This window comes from Camelus bactrianus, chromosome 1 (assembly GCF_048773025.1).
Source record: "Camelus bactrianus isolate YW-2024 breed Bactrian camel chromosome 1, ASM4877302v1, whole genome shotgun sequence".
Lineage (NCBI taxonomy): Eukaryota > Metazoa > Chordata > Mammalia > Artiodactyla > Camelidae > Camelus > Camelus bactrianus.
The window spans coordinates 61301735-61320747 of record NC_133539.1 but is presented as its reverse complement, the minus strand read 5'-3'; the positions used below and the strand labels follow the sequence as shown (position 1 = coordinate 61320747).

General features: G+C 51.4%; 1 protein-coding gene across 2 annotated transcripts in view; it reads left to right on the top strand.

Moving 5' to 3' along the window:
* Positions 1–18313, top strand: part of MUC4 (mucin 4, cell surface associated) — a 48830-nt gene extending 30517 nt beyond the window's left edge. For both annotated transcript variants that reach the window (XM_074364845.1, XM_074364836.1), the window contains exons 9-26: positions 1309–1397; positions 2726–2890; positions 3073–3198; positions 3973–4092; positions 4473–4681; positions 5175–5259; positions 5729–5896; positions 6453–6554; positions 6942–7175; positions 8276–8413; positions 9865–10046; positions 11559–11718; positions 12680–12856; positions 13254–13327; positions 14428–14492; positions 14589–14827; positions 16501–16663; positions 17699–18313. In XM_074364845.1, the coding sequence (XP_074220946.1) occupies positions 1309–1397; positions 2726–2890; positions 3073–3198; positions 3973–4092; positions 4473–4681; positions 5175–5259; positions 5729–5896; positions 6453–6554; positions 6942–7175; positions 8276–8413; positions 9865–10046; positions 11559–11718; positions 12680–12856; positions 13254–13327; positions 14428–14492; positions 14589–14827; positions 16501–16663; positions 17699–17897 (2695 nt within the window). In that variant the 3' untranslated portion in view covers positions 17898–18313. The remainder of the gene's footprint in view (positions 1–1308; positions 1398–2725; positions 2891–3072; positions 3199–3972; positions 4093–4472; positions 4682–5174; positions 5260–5728; positions 5897–6452; positions 6555–6941; positions 7176–8275; positions 8414–9864; positions 10047–11558; positions 11719–12679; positions 12857–13253; positions 13328–14427; positions 14493–14588; positions 14828–16500; positions 16664–17698) is intronic.
* Positions 18314–19013: the final 700 nt, after the last annotated feature.

Here is a 19013-nt window from a genome sequence, read left to right as displayed (position 1 = left end):
CCCACAGTTTTGACTTCTCGGATTTCCACGGACATTAGCTGACCTCTTTTAACTTCTCAAAAACCATCATAACAGCAGCCAACATTTAGTACGCCAAGTGCTTAATATGCGTAATTGTATTTGATCATCACAACAACTCCATGAAAGAGAGAGTGTTAATCACCCATTCTGCAGATAAAGGAACTGAGGTACATACAGACGAGTAATTGCTCAGAGTCACAGAGCTAGAAAGTGGCAAAGCAGGAATTTGAACCCAAAATATGAGGCTGAAACCTTCCTGACTTCTGACGGGCTGAGAATTAACCCCTCACGCAGGGGCACCAACAGCTTGTGTAAGGCTGGGGCAAAGACGGAGAGTAGAGGGATGGATGGGGCTTGGGTGGGGACGTGGGTTCCCAAGTGTGGCGGTGTCTCAGTCTCTGACACAGCAGTTCTCAACCATGGTACTTGTGCAATCGGTTGTGAAGTTCCCATGTAATTTGTTACTGGTAATTAACATGCTGCAAATGTTTTTCTCTTAGAGTGTGTACTGGATGGCCCCTATAATTATGTTGCTTTCACTTGTTTTTCGATGTGCCCTGAAGGAGAAAGGGGTGGAATTATCCAACAAGCTAGGAATTTCACACCATTCTGAGTGCACTCACAGAAGGTGTCACGTCCCTGTGCGTCACCTGCCCTGTGTCAGAGGCGGGCGGGGATGGCACATCCATGGCACCCGTCCTCACTCAGTCCTGAGGGATTTACTAATGTTACTGCATCAGATCTTCACAATGCTGTGAGGTAGAGGCTACTGCGACCCCTTTCACACAGAGGTGAACACTAAGAACCAAAGAGGTTAAGTAACTTGCCCATGGCCACCAAGCTACCAAGTGCTGCAATGGGAAACTGAACCCATAACTGCGTAGCTCAACAGATCGGCTCTTAGCCCTCACAACCAGCTGTCCCCTACAGAGCCCCCTCTCCAGCCCCTAGGTGAAGGGAACCTACCAGGAAGGAGGCCTGACCTGTTGTTTTCACACCCTGCCCATAACCGGCTTCCTGCAGTTAGCCATCTGATGTGGAATAAATTCGAGCCTCCTGACTCCTGCCCCATCCTTCTCTTCCCTTCTCCTGCTTAGGGCCGGGAGTCAGTGGTTCTAGCTGGTGGACTGACCAACTGTCAGAATAACTGATTGACCAGCTGATAACTAATGACTAGCTGGAATGAGTGAGGGACTGGCTGGCTGACCAGCTGGATGAATGAATAACTTGCCGACAGTGGGGAAAGACTGTGTGACAGAGGCCAAAGCTTCTTTCCTTTGTCCGCAGTGGAGATGGGTATTTTGAAAACAGCCCACTGACATTCCAACCACTATGGGAGAGGTATCGTCCAGACCAATTCCTGGATTCCAACTCAGGTAAAAACGCCACCTTCCTACACTCGAGGAACCAAGTCCTCTTCTGTCTCCCACTCCATAGGCAATGACAGTCCTGGGGGCAGCTCCCTTGCATATCCACCATCCCAAAGTGTGTTTCCAGCACCACCTAACCTCCTGCAGGTGTAATTCGGACTTTGCGCTGCCCAGGGAGCAGTGTATCTCTTGTGCCCGCATATAGGGCAGTCTCAGTTGGGGCTGTGTCCTCCCTGGGATGAGCCGAACCTGGGAGGGCTATCAGTGGGCCCAGATCCTTGAAGTAAGGACAGGGTGTGGCAGGAGGTGGGGATGTGAATGGGCAGTTAGGACCATTCTCCAAGTGTCTTGTCCCAGAGCTGGAATGAGAGCCCAGATGAGATCCCTTAAAGGAATCTACTAAGAGGAGATCCAGGGGTCTGACATCCACTCGGTCATCACTTATTGAGTAGCTGCTGTGTGTTGGACACTGTGCAAAGAGCCAGGAATATGAAAAAAAATGAAAAAGACCGACTATGTTTGCTCTCAAAGAGCTCTTATTCCAGTAAGAAGGCCAGTACTTCAGGCCCCATGGGCCTCTTCCGGTGGCCCCAAAGGGGAAAGAATTACAGTTTCCAAAATGTGATAGAACAGGGGACATTTTAACATTAGAAATTAGCCATGTAAATTGTGAAGCATAAATCCAATTTTATTTGTTCTGTGGCAAGAACTTCTGGAAGCTAAGTCAAATCATGGGTGCCATCTTGTGGAGAAAGCAGTCGTTTCAGATTAAGGCCCTTCTATCAAGATGCATCTGCTTGTGATGTAGAGGGTGCAGTGTGATTGTGTGTGTGTGTGTGTGTGTTTGTGTGTGTATTTGGGGAAAGTATCCCATGTGTTTCCTCTGTACCAGGCCATTGAGAAGATACACAAACAGATAATCATAAACAATGATTATTCTTTTCAAAACCCTATCAAATTGTAGTTATCTTGAGAATTTCTTCTTTTGTGTGGAAGCAGGGTCAAAATCGAATACATTATGTCCTGTTGTATTTCACTGGGCTCTGGAGTCCAGAGTCAGGGTTTCGCTCTGAGTTGGGTAGAGGTGAGGCCTCCCTGCCCAGCACTTATCCAGGGTTTCACCCTAGGATCCAAGCTTTGAGATTTTGGAGGTCACATCAAAGCGGCCTGTAGGGAGGAGTTACTACCAGTCTGAACTGGGCCCATCCCTGGAAGAGCTGTTCAGAGTTGGGGGAGTGACATACAGAGGAGCACTTATGAGTTGTGCTTGTCCCTAAAGCTAACACAGAGCTTGTGGCCTCAGGCCCCGGAATAACCCTTCCTCTGCTCCCCAGGCCTCCGAGGGCTGCAGGTCTACAAGCTACACAGGAAAGAAAAGCCCAACCACCGTCTCAGGTGCCTGCAGTCATTGAAGAGACAGCCTCAGGGGCCCAGCCTCTCCTGCCCTTGCTCCTGGCAGCAGGGACTGTGGGACTTAAGATTCCAGCCCATCAACATAGGTGACACCCCCTTCCTGTCTCTTATGTCACCCTCTGGCCCCCACAGACCCACCCACCCTCTCTCTGACCACACGTGACCTGTCCCTTCCAGGACCCCCTCAGTTCCTCCCCAGAAGCACCCCCACCCCATTGTACCACCCCCCACAGGCACCCTGGGCCTGAGTACGTCTGGCTTGTTGCAGGCTGGTGGTATGCCGGCAGCAGCCAGCTGTGCAGCTTCTCCTCCTGGCGTGGGGGCGTCTGCTGCAGCTACGGGCCCTGGGGAGAGCTTCTCGAAGGCTGGAGAGTACAGAGTCCTTGGCAGTTTGGTACGTGTGTCCACCAAGCTCTCAACCCCGCCTTTTCTGGAGCTTTCTGTTCTTCCCTGTCAGAGCCCAGCCTGGGCTCCATGCCAGCTTGTGGGAGCTGCAGAATGAGGCCTCTCGTCCCCATTTCCTCCCCGCTACTACCCATCTCTGACCCTCAATTTCCTGATCTTGTAACATTAGGAAGTTTCCGACTGCCCTTCCAGCTGCCATCTTAGGGATTTACAACTGAGTTCCTCTTGCTCCATCTCCGCCTGGCCCATAGCCCCAGCCCAGAATGGGGGCATCTTTCTAGGAAAGGGGAGGGGACCTGGTCTGACCCTGTCCGTCCGGACCCAGATTAGCAGGCTGTATGGGGGAAGACGTGGAGTCATCTCCCACAGATACCCTCCAAAGGAGCTAGAAAGCACAGGGTTGGGGGGCCAAAGTGTGTCTGCCCCCATCTTCTTCCCTGTAATCGCAGCAGCCTCCTTAGTCCCCAGACCACCAGCCATGACTTCTCACTCCCAGCACTTTGAGAGCTGTGGGACTCAGCACCCCACCCTTCAAGAAAGGAAGGACCCTGTGCCCGGCCCATTGGGAGCTTTGCTGCTTGTGGCTCTGACAAGTCCGAAAAGGGGACTGGTCAATGGCCCAAGGTCGTTGCGCAGGGCAGGATCTGAAGTGAGGTGCCCCTGATTCCCAAGCCATGCCGGTGCTGCCCGTGTCATCCTGCCCAAACCTCCCAGCTGGGGTCTGCACGTCCTCCACCTCCCCAACAAGCTTCCTTCCCCACAGACCAAGAACTGGAGGCTCAGAACTGGTGCTGCCGCTTCAACGACAAGCCCTCCTTTTGCGCCCTGTACCAGCTAAGGCGGCCCCGCATCGGCTGCTCTGGGTACCAGCCCCCAAGGCCCGGTGAGGCTGCTGGAGCTTGGCCCTGGGGCAGGGCCAAGGTGGAAGATCTGGCAGGGGAAGGGGGAGAAAGCCTCTTGGGGTCTGGACCAGGGTGGCACAAGCTTCCTGGGGCAGGGCTGTGGCCACAAAGGAAGATGGACATGGTTCCATTGTGCAGAGATAGCAAACAAGGGACTTTATACATGTCCTTGAGGGAAGGGGAGATAATGAGAGGTGGGTGGGGGGCACACAATGCAAGGGAGCTTCCGGGGAGTGTTCTAGGCTCCATGAGCACCTCCCCAGGCTGGAGTCTCCCAGGCAAACACCCTGCCTGGGGGCAGTGAGAAATCCCAGCCCCTTCCCTGGTCTGCCATGCCAATGTGGTGCCTTCTTTTTTCCAGCCTGGATGTTCGGGGACCCCCACATCACTACCTTGGATGGTGCCAATTACACCTTCAATGGGCTGGGGGATTTCCTGCTGGTCCAGGCCCAGGACAGAAACTCCTCCTTCATGCTGCAGGGCCGCACTGCCCAGACTGGCTCAGCACAGGCCACCAACTTCATTGCCTTTGCCGCTAAATACAGCTCCAGCACACTGGACCCCATCACGGTGAGGGGGATGGCACTCCCCTCCCAGAGCACCTTCAGCTACAGGAACTTTAGCTGGAATTTGAGGCCCAGGAGGAGACTGAGGAGGAAGAAGGGAAGGGGGCAGGAGGGAAGGAGGCTGCATCCTGCCAGCACAGTGTTTGAGTCAACCCTGAGACAGACACAGGATTGGGGTCCTGGCTCCACCAGCTGTGTGACTGAAGAAATGACTTAACCTCTGGTGCCTCGTTTTTCTGATAGTAAAATGGGGATAATAATATACCTGCCTCACAGGGCTGTTATGAGATTTAAAAGCTAATCTAAGAAATGTGCCCAGCTCAAAGCGTGGCGGGTGCTAAGCACCCTGCACACGGTAGCTAGATCACCTTGTATCATCTCCCCATCACCCTCACCTTCGTCCAAGGCCCAGGCTCTACACTCTCCTCGCAGCCTCCTTCCTTGGCCTCTGGGCCCACCTGCAGGTCGGGCTTAGGCCTCCACCAATTCCTTTCCAGGTTCAATGGTTCCTTGAGCCTAATGACACAATCCATGTTCGGCTCAACAACCAGAATGTAACGACTACTCGAGAAGGAGCAGAAGGTAGGCTGGGGACAGCCATCAGCAGCCCTCTCCTGCTTCCCTGGGTCAAGGTCAGAGTCAGTGGGGTGCCCGGCATGGGGGAGCAGGGTGCAGGGGTGGAGAGGCAGCAGCATCGTGGCAGAACAGAGAGGTCACCAGCCCTGCGTCCCTCCAGCAGCTATGCCTGAGCAGTTTCTTCACCAGAGCAGAGCATCAAACTTGCCCTCTTCACTTCTCTCCTTCCTCTGGGTCTGTGTGTGACAGCCTCTTGGTGGCAGCCCCGTCCTCAGTCCCCAGGGAGAAGTGGATGGGGTGGGCTGTGAGGATGTCCTGTGGGTATGGTTTCGCGCTGCTGGATGGAGTAGGACCCTGAAGGATGTCTCCCAGCCACTCTCAGTCTCCTCTGCATCTTGAACCTTCATTACTGCCAGTCTTGGGCCTCCAGAGCTCCAATTCTGGTTGCTTCCTCATCTGTCTCCCCACATTCTAGGCCAGGTGATAGTCAACACCACTGGAGTCATAATGACCCGCAATGGCTCCATGGTGTCAGCCAACTTCGATGGGGCAGTGACCGTCTCAGTGATTGCTCTCTCCAACATCCTCCATGCCTCCTGCAGCCTCCCAGAGGAGTACCAGAACCACACAGAGGGCCTCATGGGTAAGGAGCAGGCAGGAGCCTGACTCTGCAACAGGCGCTCAGGTCCCCAGCCCGCAGCAGCTCCCCATCCTGTGGGCCTGCGGACCTCCCAGATGGGGCTTCCTTTCTCAGCCTCCTTGGAGTGGAGCCCTGGGAGGGTACTGAGCTCAGGAAAGGAGGAGGCACCTCTTCAGCTACCTTTGAAGCTCACTTCCCGTCCTCCTGAAGCTCTGGTTCCAGGGCAACCAAGGGGGCATCAAGGATGGGCTCTGGGGAGTGTGGGTCCAGCAGCTCCCTTCTGGTTTCGCACCTCCCCACCCTCCTTCCACCCCCAACATTCTCTCTCTTCCTTCTTCATTCCCTCCTTCATTTTCTTCTTCCCTAAAGCTGAGGGGAGGGCTCTGAGGTCATAGTCCTTTCTCCTTCTCCTGGATAACTGAACCGAGAACACATGCAACTGGCAAAGGCTCCCCAGGCTCCCTCCTCCTCCCCACATCTCCATATGACCCGCTGGATGCTCCCCAGGGAAGGGGAGGGTCACAGTTCCAGGGTGGCCAACTCCTGCTCTGTTCCTCAGGGTTCTGGAACGGCAACCCACATGACGACTTCAGGATGCCCAATGGCTCCACCATTGCCTTGGGGAGCACTGAGGAGACACTTTTTCACTATGGAATGACCTGTGAGTCTGGGCCTCAGAGTCCTCGGGCAGATGGGGCAGGGCCAGGATAAGGGAAGCTGCTGCACTGCCTCCCTCAGTCCTGTGGGAACCGGACCTCTGTCCTGTGTGAGGGAGGGATGGAAAGGCCAGGAAGAGACCTGAAGATTCTGGTGCCACCTCAGATTTGTCCGCTCCACCCTCAACCCACCTGAGTCCCTCTATCTGGAAGAGAGGAAGTGGGTGGCCCTCACTCACTAGAGCAGGCATTTCCAATCTCAGAAGCTGGAAGTCACTCTGTCCCTCCATGTCCCCACCCACCCCTCAAACCATACAACATGAGGATAAGGGGTGGACAAGAAAGAAATATAACTAAACGGTCCCACCACCATCACATCTCATGTGTTTTAGGGGAAATCAATGGAACAAGCCTCCTTGGCAAGAGGAATGACCATTTGCCTTCCAACTTCACCCCTGTGTTCCTTTCACAACTGCGGGAAAATAAATCCTTGAATGGAAATTTGACCTCCCAGTGTAATGGAGATGAACAATGCATCTATGACACCCTGGCCACACAAAATGTGGAACTTGGACAACACACTGGGATGCTCTTTAGAGTTTACCAGCAGATGAACTCCACCCTGAGTAAGTGGTGGGTCCCGGGGAGGCCTGTGCAGAGTTACGGAGCAGATGAGGAGCCCCTGCTTCCACGACACTCCTTAAAGCTACACATCTTTCAAATTTAACAGTTTCTTTTTCTCATGTTATTCCTCTGTTCAAACCCTTCCATGACCCACAGCTCACTCTGTCCTTATGTCAACCTTCAAAGTCATTCCAATCTGGCCCCATTGCCTCTCCAAACTCTTCTAGTGTTCTCACCTCACTCCCTCCATTCCAGCCCCACTGGCTTCTTTCTTCTTCAGACACGCCAGGCTCACTCCCAACTCCGAGACTCTGCATGTGCTATTCTCTGCCTGGAGCACCTGCCCCTAGACAGCCACGGGCCTGCCCCTCACCTCCTTCGAGTCTCTGTTCAAATGTCACCTTCTCAGCGATGCCTTTCTTGGCTAGCCTGTCTAAAATTTCATGTTCACCACACTTCCTATTTTCTTTCCCTGCTCAATTTTTTTTCTCCTTAACATGTATAACTATCTAACACATTTTCAAATTTTCATCGGTATCTTTCTTATTTGTTCATTGCTGTGTTCTTACCACCAAGAACAGTGCCAGTCGTAGAGTAGGTGACAATAAATATTTATTGAGTGACTGAATGAATAAACGGATGAATCAACAATGAAATGGAAATAGCAGGGCTCCAAAACACAGGGACCGGTGAAAGGGCTTCACCCCTCTATTTCCTGACAAATGCAATGCCCGTGAGATATGACCCTCGTGGTTTTCGGCCCTCTTCCGAAGGTAAAACTCTGCATTGGTCTCAACAACCCTGTCCTCTGGTTCACTTCATACCATGCCCAGCATGGCATTCTGATCAGGAAAGAACTTGAAATAAACCCTGTTTGGGGAGAAAATAAAAGAGAACAAAGATTTGGCCTGGTGGGCAATACAACCGCAGCCTGATTTGCGTAGGTTTGAGAGCAGTTACACAGGATAATTCCTGCTTCTGGAGGTGGGTCACAGCCCTGGGAATGCCTCTTACAAGCCAGAGGACTAGAGAAAGAGAGAGGAGGCCCAGAAGGCAAGATAGTATCCTGCCTCAGACCCCGAATCCCTTCTTTGTGTCTCAGATCAGTACCCGCCCCCTATCGAGGGTCTTCAGGAGCTGAAAGCCTTCACTGGACAGACCACGCAGGTTTATTATGCCAGCAGTGCTGAGAACGTCACATTCACGCTCAGAAACAATGGCGCTGACTTCAAGCTCTTTGGTAAGAATGCTTGACTGGGGCCATAGCTGATGAGGTCAGAGTCAAGCTTTGGGTAATTTTGCATTTATACCCTGTGCAACTTCATGTCATTTTTCCATTGGAATACCCAGGACCAACATTTCTAGGAATTATTCCTATAATTTGGATAGATGGCCCATAGGGACTAGTAGTGATGGGCTTATGATGATTTTACCAGCTAACCCTGGTGACTCTGGGCACATGCAACTGATTCAAAGATCATTTCATCTACTGGTTTCCGGCCCTTTGGCTAAGATCCAGTGTAAAGATCATTTCATCTCAATCTTACAAAATGCAATCATCTTTAATCATCTTTATGCAATCACCAAATTATTAAATATAACAATGAACAAAGGCTAATTTAAAACACTTTCATATCTGTTCAAAGAAGGATATCATATAGAACAAGATTTAAAGAAATATAAATACCTTCGTTCAGTACATTCTCACGTGTTTACCTAATTTTGCACCTCCTTGAAAGCTTCAACTTTCCCTGTCAGTAACGGTGAGGAGACCCCAGGCCTGGACCCTGATCTGGCTTAAGAGTCAAAGCCCACAGGAGGCAACCTGCTTTCTGTTGCCAGCACTAATTAAGCTGGTGACTGTACTTTGCTAAATCAAAGCCCTTAGGGACCTTATTCTGAGCTCTGAGCACTTCTCTGACTCATTTCCTTTCTCTGTGCTTAAGAAAGGACTGCTTTGCCTGCATCCTGTTGCTCCATGTGGCGTCCTCCCAGGTGCCCAGTCAATGGCAGCAGATTTTCTCCTCCACTGGGCTCCTTTCCTGAAGAGTGACGGCCTGGGAATTACTCTCATCTGTTCCCTACTATCTGCTCCTCTCAACCTATTGTTTCCAGGAGACTTCCCTATTTTCTTGCACAACGTAAGACAGGTTTGATCAGAAGAGTCCTTATTGATATGCAGCAGTGTTTCACTGTAGTCTGGTGTCTGAAGGCGGCTAGTGAAAGGTCCAGGAAATGAGAGCAGTGGGTGAGAAATCAGGGCAAGGGATGGGGCTGCCGGGAAGCTGGAGTCATTTTCTTCTTCTCTGCAGAAGACCTGCCAAGTAGCCTGGGCAAGTGTTGGGAGCATCCTGGCCTTCATCCTCCATTACCCTTAAATGTCCTGTCCTTTGGCCCAGGCAGGGTGGCCCTTTGGGGTCCCTTCAGAGGGGCAACTGCCTTCCCCTCTGTGGAGCCCCACCTTAGAATCCCTTAGTTGGGCTGGTGCCACCTCCAGCTTGGGGCGTGCTCAGGAGGATCACTCAAGGAAGCCAGTATTGCTGAAAGAAATGGTTGATAAGATTGGACAAGTGGTCTGGGGAGGTGGAGAGGAGTCCAGCCTCAGCATTGGGGTATTAGATGCCAGGATGTGTCAGACAGCAGAGCAGATGTGACTCCCCACTCTCAACAATCTTGTCTTCCCTGGGGCAGAGAATGGGACACTGCTATGGACACCAAAGCTGCTGGAACCATTTACTCTGGAGATTCTAGCAAGAAGTGCCAAGGACGGCTTGTCATCTGTGCTCAAGCCAAGGACTGTGGTCTGTGCTTGCAAGGCAAAGAGCCAGTGCTTATACAACCAGACCAACTGGGTGGGCAATTCCTCCCTGGAGGTGAGTGTTAGAGAAGGATGGGGAGGGAGCTTTCGTGTTGAGGGGAAAGGAAGTGGAAATTGAAGGGATGTTGTCATTGAATGCCTGTGATAATGTGTGTATTGGGAGGTGGGTGGAGCTGTAGTAGGTGAGGGGGGCTGATACCAATCTTGGGCCACAAACTTGCAAGTATAAGAAATAGAATTTTCTTTACTGCTTATAGCTCAACTGAATTTTTATCTCTCAGCCCCCATTCAGTCAGGCCTGCAGGAAACTTCCACCTCAGCCTTTCTTAGAGTTGCCCAGTGGTTCCCAGCTCCATGTTCTGGAATAGGACACTGAAGCATAGAGTAGGAAGGTGCCCTTGTGGTCCCTGGGCCTGGGTCTACACGGACCACAATCTCCATGCTCCCTCCCTTCAGACTGAAGGAGGCACTCTGTGGCTCTGGTGCCTTTGCTCAGACACAGGAGACCTTCTGTACAGTGGCTTAGGGTCCCATCAGCCTAGAAGCACTGCACGGCCATTTCTTTGAGACCTCATCCTCATGGTGTTGAGAAGAGAGGCACAGCTCTCCTCTGAACTTGGCACCCCTGAAACTCTTTTTCTGTCCCTTTCACTCTCTTCCTCCAACTGAAAGAAGCATCTCTTTCGCAGTTTGGAGAAAATCCTTCTCCATTCAAGTTTCTAGCCAAGATATTTGGCCTAAATCCATGAATCTGGTGCCATCTGCATTTAAAAAAAATTTTTTTTTTGTTTTATTTGTAAAGGGGGAGCCAGAAAGGAAAACGTTTGGCTGGCAATACCCCACCACTTCCTTCACCCCTTATACACACACCCCAGTGCTGAAGCATGAGCAGAGAATTCCTGCTTGAAAGGGACAGGGGTAGGGGAGTCCAGGAAGAGAAAAAAAATGGGGGAAAAAGGGATTAAAATCAATACATTATTCTAGATATCCCAAGATATCCAGTCTTGGAAGTAGAAAGTGTTGAAGGGTTCTGTTGCAAGGAGCTTTCCAGAGTCATCGCCGTAGGGGAGAAAAGAAAGACCAGGAGTGTGATGAGGTTTCTGGCACAGTTCTCCCCTGTGCCCTGGTTCTGGTGACTGCGGGCTCTCACGCTCAGCAGCTCTGTCTTCTTGGTTGGGAGTCAGCAAGGGAAGGGAGAACGGGAAGCTGCAACTTACATGGGGTCCAGTTTTCCAAGGGTAGTAGAATGTTTGTTTATTTAGCCCCCATCTTACTCTAGAAGGGATTTCAGGCAAGGAGATAAGATGTGAGAGGGAAGAGGCTGAGATCCCAGGCAAGGACCAGGCAGAGGGCTCAGGGCAAAGGACGGCCCAGGGAGATGACAAGGCCCCAGGACAGTCTGCCTTTGGGCAGGGACAGGCAGGCCCAGGGCCTGGCCAGGAAGGTGCTTGGTGGATACTGGCAGAATTAAGACAAGGACTCAGACCAGAGGGATCAGTACAGAAACACCCAGAAGCCCTTAATTGTTCAGCCCCCTGGCCACCCAGTGATCAGCAACCCATTCCAGGTGGCCAACTGCATGTGTGACGAAAACACCTTTGGCCAATTCTGCGAACGCTCCAGTGACCCCTGCGATGTGCCGTGCTTCCAAGGTGTGAAGTGCATTCCTGGGAAGGGCTGTGAGGCCTGCCCTCCGCACCTGACTGGAGATGGACGTCACTGTACATGTGAGCTGGGGACAGGGATTGGCAGGAGGTGGTCCTGGGGACAGGTGACATCTCTAGGGCCTGGGACAACCAAGGGCAAACCACTTCTCCCCATTTGCCAGCAAGTCTTTAGAATGTTGAGTACAGGTGGGTAGGATAAGGAGGGAAAGCAGGTAGGTAGGGTGTGAGACTGAAGGAGAAAACATTGTACAGGCAGGCAGGAGAGGCCAGAGCAGCCTTGAGGCACCAATGTGGGAAACCCAGGACAAAAGACAGAACATGGCCTGGAGAAGAGATGAAACTTCTAACAGCAGCCAGGGAACAAGAAGCAAGCCGGGGTGGGGCCCTCAGGCTCCTAAGGGTTCTCTGAGATGCAGGGCCCAGGGTCTCTGCCTCTCCCCAATCAGACATTTGGAGGGGCTGCCATGGGCATCAGGCAGCAGGGGTGTCTTGTCTTCCCTTTGAGTCCTCCTCCCACCATCTGTTTCTGGATCTCTGAGTCACCTTGACCTCTGAGCCATGAGGGGCATCACATCACGGTGCGGCCTCTCTTAAGCCCTCTAAAGCGCCCCAATGAAATCTAGAGACCACTGCGTCTTCTGAGCAGAGACCAGAGAAGGTAGAACCACAGCCTTAGAAAGGTGAGAAAGGGGATGCCAGTGAGGAAAGTGGGCTGATGGGCCCTTCTCCTGCCAGCCTTCTGGGTCCTTTCCTGATGGAGAGGGTCTGATAAACACTCCATTTCCTCAGCAGAGGTGGGAGAATCACTACCTGGCAGAGGAAAAGGGGTTGCCCGGTGAAGAAACGTCTGGAAAAGGAAGAAGGATAGTTTGGGGTTCAGAGTGGCCCACGAGCAGAACACAGTTTAAGCGGGCTTTGGGGGGATAGAAACCAAGCCTGTCCTGGGAGCATCTTTCCGCGGGCTGGAGGCTGCCCCCTGCTGCCAAGTGTGGTATTGCTGACCTCTCTGCTCCCTCTGTAGCTCTGGAGAACTCTTTCCCCTGTCAGAACAAGTCCTGCCCTGCAAATTACTGCTATAACTACGGCCACTGCTACATCTCCCAGACTGCGGACTGCCAGCCTGCCTGCATCTGCCCCCCAGCCTTCACCGACACTCGCTGCTTCCTGGCTGGAAACAATTTCACTCCAGCTGCCCGAGGTACGACCAGATGCTCCGCCATCCCCAGTTCTTCGCTGGGGGCCAGGCTAAGTTCCTCAAACTCACAGGACAGAACTCCTAATTTCCCTCAGCTGGTGGTAAGCTGTAGAGCACGGGAGCGAGGAGGGGGCAGCTGTCACAGCAGGAACCACGGGCCTGAGCCGTCTGCTGAGGAAAGACTGAAGGCCACCTCACAGCTCAGTGAGACAAGAGTCGGGGAAGCCCTGGCCATAGTCTAACACCCACTAGTGTGAGAGTCAATAGACTTGGCCACTTCTCCTGACTCTTCTGGTGACCTACTGTCACTGTAAATTTGGGCGGTCTTCTGGGCTGGCCTCCTTGGGTAAGTCTGGGTAAACCTATGAGGCGATTACAAATCTGCTTCTCCCATCTCCAGAGCTTCCCATAAGAATCATCCAGCTGTTACTCACTGAAGACAAAAATGCCTCCTCTGCAGATGTCAATGCCTCGGTCAGTGCTGCGGGCCAGCTCTGGGTGGGGAGGTGGATCTTGGCAGGTTCAGGGCAGGGTCTCATCATGCATCTAGAGTTAACTGCCAGGGGCTGGAGCCTCCTGCTCCAGGGAAGGCTGAGGGTGAGGAAGGCAGAAAGGCCCAGGACAGATACCTCCAAAGGGGCTGGAATGACCAACTCACAATAGACAGAGTCCATGGTGTCAACACAGCCTCCCCTCCCGAGCATCCCTTGAGACTTGCACTTTGTTATTATATGGAAGAAACACAGTGGGCATTTCACCTCCAGGAAGCCTTCCCTGACTTCCCTGAAGGAGCTGGGGGCTCCCTCTTCTTGGCTCTCCTCCCTCGTCCATTCCCCAATCCCAGGCAAATAGCACAGTAGTTGAGTTTTGAGGCTCTAGAGTCCTACCTGGGTTCAAATTCTGGCACTGCCACTCACTAGAGCAGGTATGATAATTAGACAAATTATTTGATGTCTCATCCGTAAAAATAGAAAGAATTATAGGACTTATGTCAATAGGCCGTGTCAAGGTTTAAATGATAATGTACATAAAGCACTTAACGAGGTGCCTGAAACACAATGTATCACAAAATTACCAGAATAATTATTACAGTTGCTCCTACTTCTGCTGCTGCTGCTGCTGCTGCATGGTAAATCCTTTGATGTCTGTCTACCGTGCCAGACTATGGGTCTTTGAGTATGGACTGTTCCTTAGTCACACTGACATCCCCTGCACCTGGCCATCCCCAGGTCTGGCTACATGTGATTGGTGTTCATTATACATGTGCGGAGAAAATGAGTGAGTGATCAGAGGTAAAGTGGGGATCATTCACTTCCAATTCTCGCCTTGTGATAGGAGGTGCGGTGAGAGTACGTAAAGTCCTTCACTCACTAACACATTTCTATCAAGCAGGGACCCACCCTAGTCACCAGGCTAAGCTGGCGTGTAGGGATACAGAAATTCTGGTGGTACTGGGGCTCACACTCAAGGAAGGAAAGAAGGATGAATAAATGCACTAAAGTGGGAAGGGTCTCCTCTCTGGACTGAGCCTCACCCCACTTCCACCACCCCCAAATCCCCATCCTCTGTCTTAGGTGGCCTACAGGCTGAGGAACCTGGAAGTAAGGACTTTCCTCAGGAACAGAGAAGTGAATCAGATGTAAGTGCGACTGTCCCTACCTGGTCCTCACCTGGCCCCTGGGGCCTCGCCTACGCCCCTGCCCACTCAGCCGCTCACTGTGCCTCTCCTACACAGAGATTCTCCAGCAGCACTGGCCTCAGGAAGCTCAGTTCACCACTGGAAGATCATCTCGGAGTTCCAGTACCTCCCTGGGGGCCCTGTCATTGACTTCTTGAACACTCAGCTGCTGGACGCTGTGGTGGAGGCCTTCTTACCCCAGGCCCAGTGGAGGAGGAGAAAGAGAAGTGAGGGGCCCAGGAGCAATGTGATTTTCTACCCTATCTCCAGAGAAGACGTGCACAGTGTGATGGCTTGTGAGTCACTGTCTTGGGGACAGTTACTGGGGTAGCTAAGGGAGGAGAAGCAGAGGGAGCCTGGCCCAGAGCTTCAGCCCAACCAGCCATGGCTGAAATGTATTGTACAGTGGGCCACAGACAAGAAACAAGTTAATTTACTTTTTTGTTTGTAACTTTTGAGAGAAATTATAAACATTTTACCCACCATCCTTCTAGATTCAACAGCAGGAGCGCAAAATACTGCTTGATGCACCCCCACGTGTACAGTTTCACAGAACAATCACTCCAACTGCCTGACCATCACTCCTAATGGCTTTCTTTCTATAAAATTGTTATATATAATGATTTGGTTTAAAGACCATTGCACTTTATAAACATAAACAAGGACATCCTTTGTGCCTTTGCCCTCTGGCTGGAGATATTAAGTTGAAGGCTGGAGACCTGGCCCAGGGATAGAGACATCCCCTCCCTGAAAGAATGTGACCCCGTGCAAAAGCCATCTGAAACTGGGCCTCAACAACCCCATCTGGAAAATGAGATGGGACTTCTGAGGGCTCTTTCAACTCCGAGAGCCCCCAGTTGATGGGAATGAGAGGTTGGCAAGTCTACCAGAGAAGAAAAGGAATGGCCCACCCTACTTTGTGAGTGAGGCAGAGAACAGGGCAGGGACCATGCCAGACCCAACGGAAGCTGCTGTGTTCCGTGAGTCCAGGACAAGCAAGAGCTTCTTCTAGAATCCAGACTAAGCCTCCTTCCTCCCAGGCGGCAACAATGTGAAATCCTCCCAACTATTATGTGTATGTGTGGCAGGGAGGAAGGGTTGGGGGTAAGGGAATGACTACCCTAGATATGACTGTGCCTTTTGTTAGAGAAAATAAACAATAAAAGCCCCACAACTTTTACTATATAAGTACAATATGTTTATTGTAGAAACTAGGAAACACAAATTAACAAAAAGAAAAAAAAATCACCTGTAATCTCAATACCCAAAGACAAATTCATTTAACACACATTCTTCTGAATTTTCTTTTATACATAGGAAATTTCACACATATCAATATTGTTTTACAATAAAGGGATCAAATCATACCTAATGTTTGATAACTTCCTCATTACTTAAACAATTATGAACATATTGCCTTGTAAATTATATACATATTCCAATTTGATATATCATTTTACAGTTTTAATATAGGGTGTTATATTTTAAACAGAATATTATACTAACAGCGACCGTTTATTGAGAGCTTACCATGTCAGGCACTGTACTGAATACTCTGCATATATTATCTCCCTTAAACTTTACAGCAAGGTAGTTTCCTTTTAAAAATAAGGAAACTGAGGCTGAAAGAGGTAGGAAATTTCCTCCAATTCACACAACTAGTTAGTAGAATTTGAATTTCAGCTCAGGTCTGGCTGACGTCAAAGCATATACTCTTAACCAATGCATTTTCTATTCCGTGGTGCTTACTGGTTGCACAATACTCTTTATTAAACAAAACCACTCCTGTCAAGCATTGTTGGTATTATAAACCATGCTATTCTGGGCTTCCATGAACATGTGTAGCTTTTGTGCGTGTTTCCAATTATTTCTCAGGATAAGTGCCTGGAAATGGAATTCTTGATTGAAAAGATACAGATTTGGTATTAATCAGTTGTGTTCCATTGTTCACTTGTGTCCTGCCTGACAGTGAATGTGAGCACACTGGAAACTTACCTCCAATGCAACAGCTACAAGGGCTACCGCCTGGTCTTCAGCCCCCAGAGCGGCTTCACCTGCGTGTCCCCATGCAGCGAGGGCTACTGTGAGCACGGAGGCCAGTGCCAGCACCTGCCTGATGGACCCCGCTGCAGGTGAGTGGGGCTGGGGACAGGAGGTGGAGGGCAGTGCTGGGGAATCCAAGCTGGGCAAAGATACTGCAAGGGGTCCGGAAATGCCGTGGTACCTCCCAGTGTCTGAAAATTAGGATGCTTCCCTTTGTAATTAAGAGAAAGGGGATCAGAGAAAAAGGGACAATGGAAAAGAAGACGTGTGAGTGCCTACCCTGTGTAGAGAATAAAGATGCTATATTACCTCTGCAGCTCAAACCAGTTACAGGGTGGATATTATGACCATTTTAAAAATGTGAAAGCTGCAGCTTAGAGATGATAGGGAACCTGCCCGCGGCACCCAGTAAGTTAAGTAGCAGTTAAGGGCTGGATAAGTAGCAGTTAAGTAGCAGTTAAGTAGCAGGATAAGGGCTCCAAAGCCAAACTCTTCCACCAGATTTTGCTTCTTGGGTGGACAGCCTGCTGTCTCCTTGTGGAAAAGGAACCCCCTGTCCTGTGTCCAGGCCCGGCCCTGCCCCTCCTTAACAGTACCAGTCAGTGAGGTCCCTCTCAAACCGGCGCCCTCTGTTCCCTTGTTCCCTCTGTTCCCTTGATTTATTAGCAGTCTGCGGGGCTCTTGTGAGGGGAGCTCAGGACTGCTAAGAAGAGCAGCGCCACCCGGGCCCTCTTGTGACATCAGCGTCCTCCGTCTGCGTCAACGGTTGCCCACTGCAGCGGGGTCCAAGGAGGGGACTGATGGAGCTGGGCACCGGGGCAGGGGAGGGGGGCGAGGGGGCAGCGCTGAGAGATGGGGCTGGGTTTGTGACTGCGCATGCTCACCTGCGGCCAGCCCCGCACCTCCTCGCTGTCCAGGTGGAGGTGACCCAGGTGAATTAATCTCCACGCCCGCCTCAGTTGCCCAGTGGCCTTGCTTCAGCCCCGCCTCAGGGCTGACTCCGCCTCTTCCCTAGAGGGGAGCCCAGCCTGTCGTGGAAAACCTCCCTGGCCCTGGAGGCGGGGTGGAGAGGCTAAGCCCCAGCCTCCTCCCCTGCTGACCGTGTCCCCTCTCTCTGTCCCCAGCTGTGTGCCCTCCTCCATCTACACGGCCTGGGGCATGCGCTGTGAGCACCTGAGCGTGAAATATGACGCCTTCCTCGGGATCCTCTTCGGGTCCCTGGGCGCCCTCTTGCTGCTGGGGCTCGCGGTGTTTGTGGTCCTGCGCTTCTGCGGCTGCAGCGGGACCCGTTACTCCTCCTACCCGCTGAACTGCGAAAACTGAGGCCTCGCCCGAAAGGAGCAGCTCTGGCCTAGGATGCCTCACGACCCACCCCAGCCTCACCTGCACACACTTCCAAGCGCCGTGGTTTGGGAGAGACTGGAAAAAGGAAGATGATTGAAGGCTTTCCCAAGAAAAATGAGTAATGAGAATGAATGATAAAGACGAGATCACATCTTGTGAGCACAGTGGACACAGAGGCTGGTCCGTAAAGACCTACTACATAAATGGACAGAGTCTCACACGGACATACCCACAAAGAGGACACCGACCTACAGAAAGACGTACATGCACACACCAGAGTTAATGGGGTGATGGCTCTAAATTAAAAACCAAAATAAATTTGCACACAAAACTCTAGTTTACTTCTGATTAAAGTCTATTTAAATAAAATCCCTCTGACTTCTTGTGTTTCCAAAGCCATGGATTTCATTCATGATTTTCCTCTGGCGGCTGAAGGGCTTGGCACAGAGGTAGAGGCGCAGAGATGCTTCAGCCCTCAGTTACTCTACATTGGGGAGCTCAGTTGCTCTAGCCCAGACTTGGATCCTTGCTTCAGCCTCCACATCACTTTCTTCCCCTCCCCCCAACACAAGCCAAGGCCTGGCCTCTGGGGAAGATTGTAAAGATACCCCAGTATGGAGTATCCTCAACTTTCTCCCAGGACTCCTCCCTGCCTTGCTGGTCTCTGCACATCAGTTTCAAGGGGATAAATACACGGTGTCTTTTCCTATCTGGTTCCTGTACCCTCTGCCTGTGTTCCCTGGAGGAGGGATTAAATCATTTCAGCTCCCTTCCCAGGAATCACCCCATCATTAGACCTAGGGTACTCAACCCCTGATGCACTGTCTCTGTCCTCTCCTGGGCTCCAGGTGGAGTCTTCTGAGCTGCTCCACCCTGTAGTCCCTCAGTCTCACTCTGCCTGCCACTGATCAGTTTCCACCTCATCCTTCTCTCCCTTAGCAGGCAGAACGTTACACTTACATTGTACAGCTCCGGCAACAACCAATCCACACCCTCTGTGTCTAGAGCACCTCATTTCCAACTCTGTGTAGAAACTGGGTAGTTGCCTCTTGGTCCTATATCCCAAGTCCACAAAGAGAGAATCTGATTGGCCCA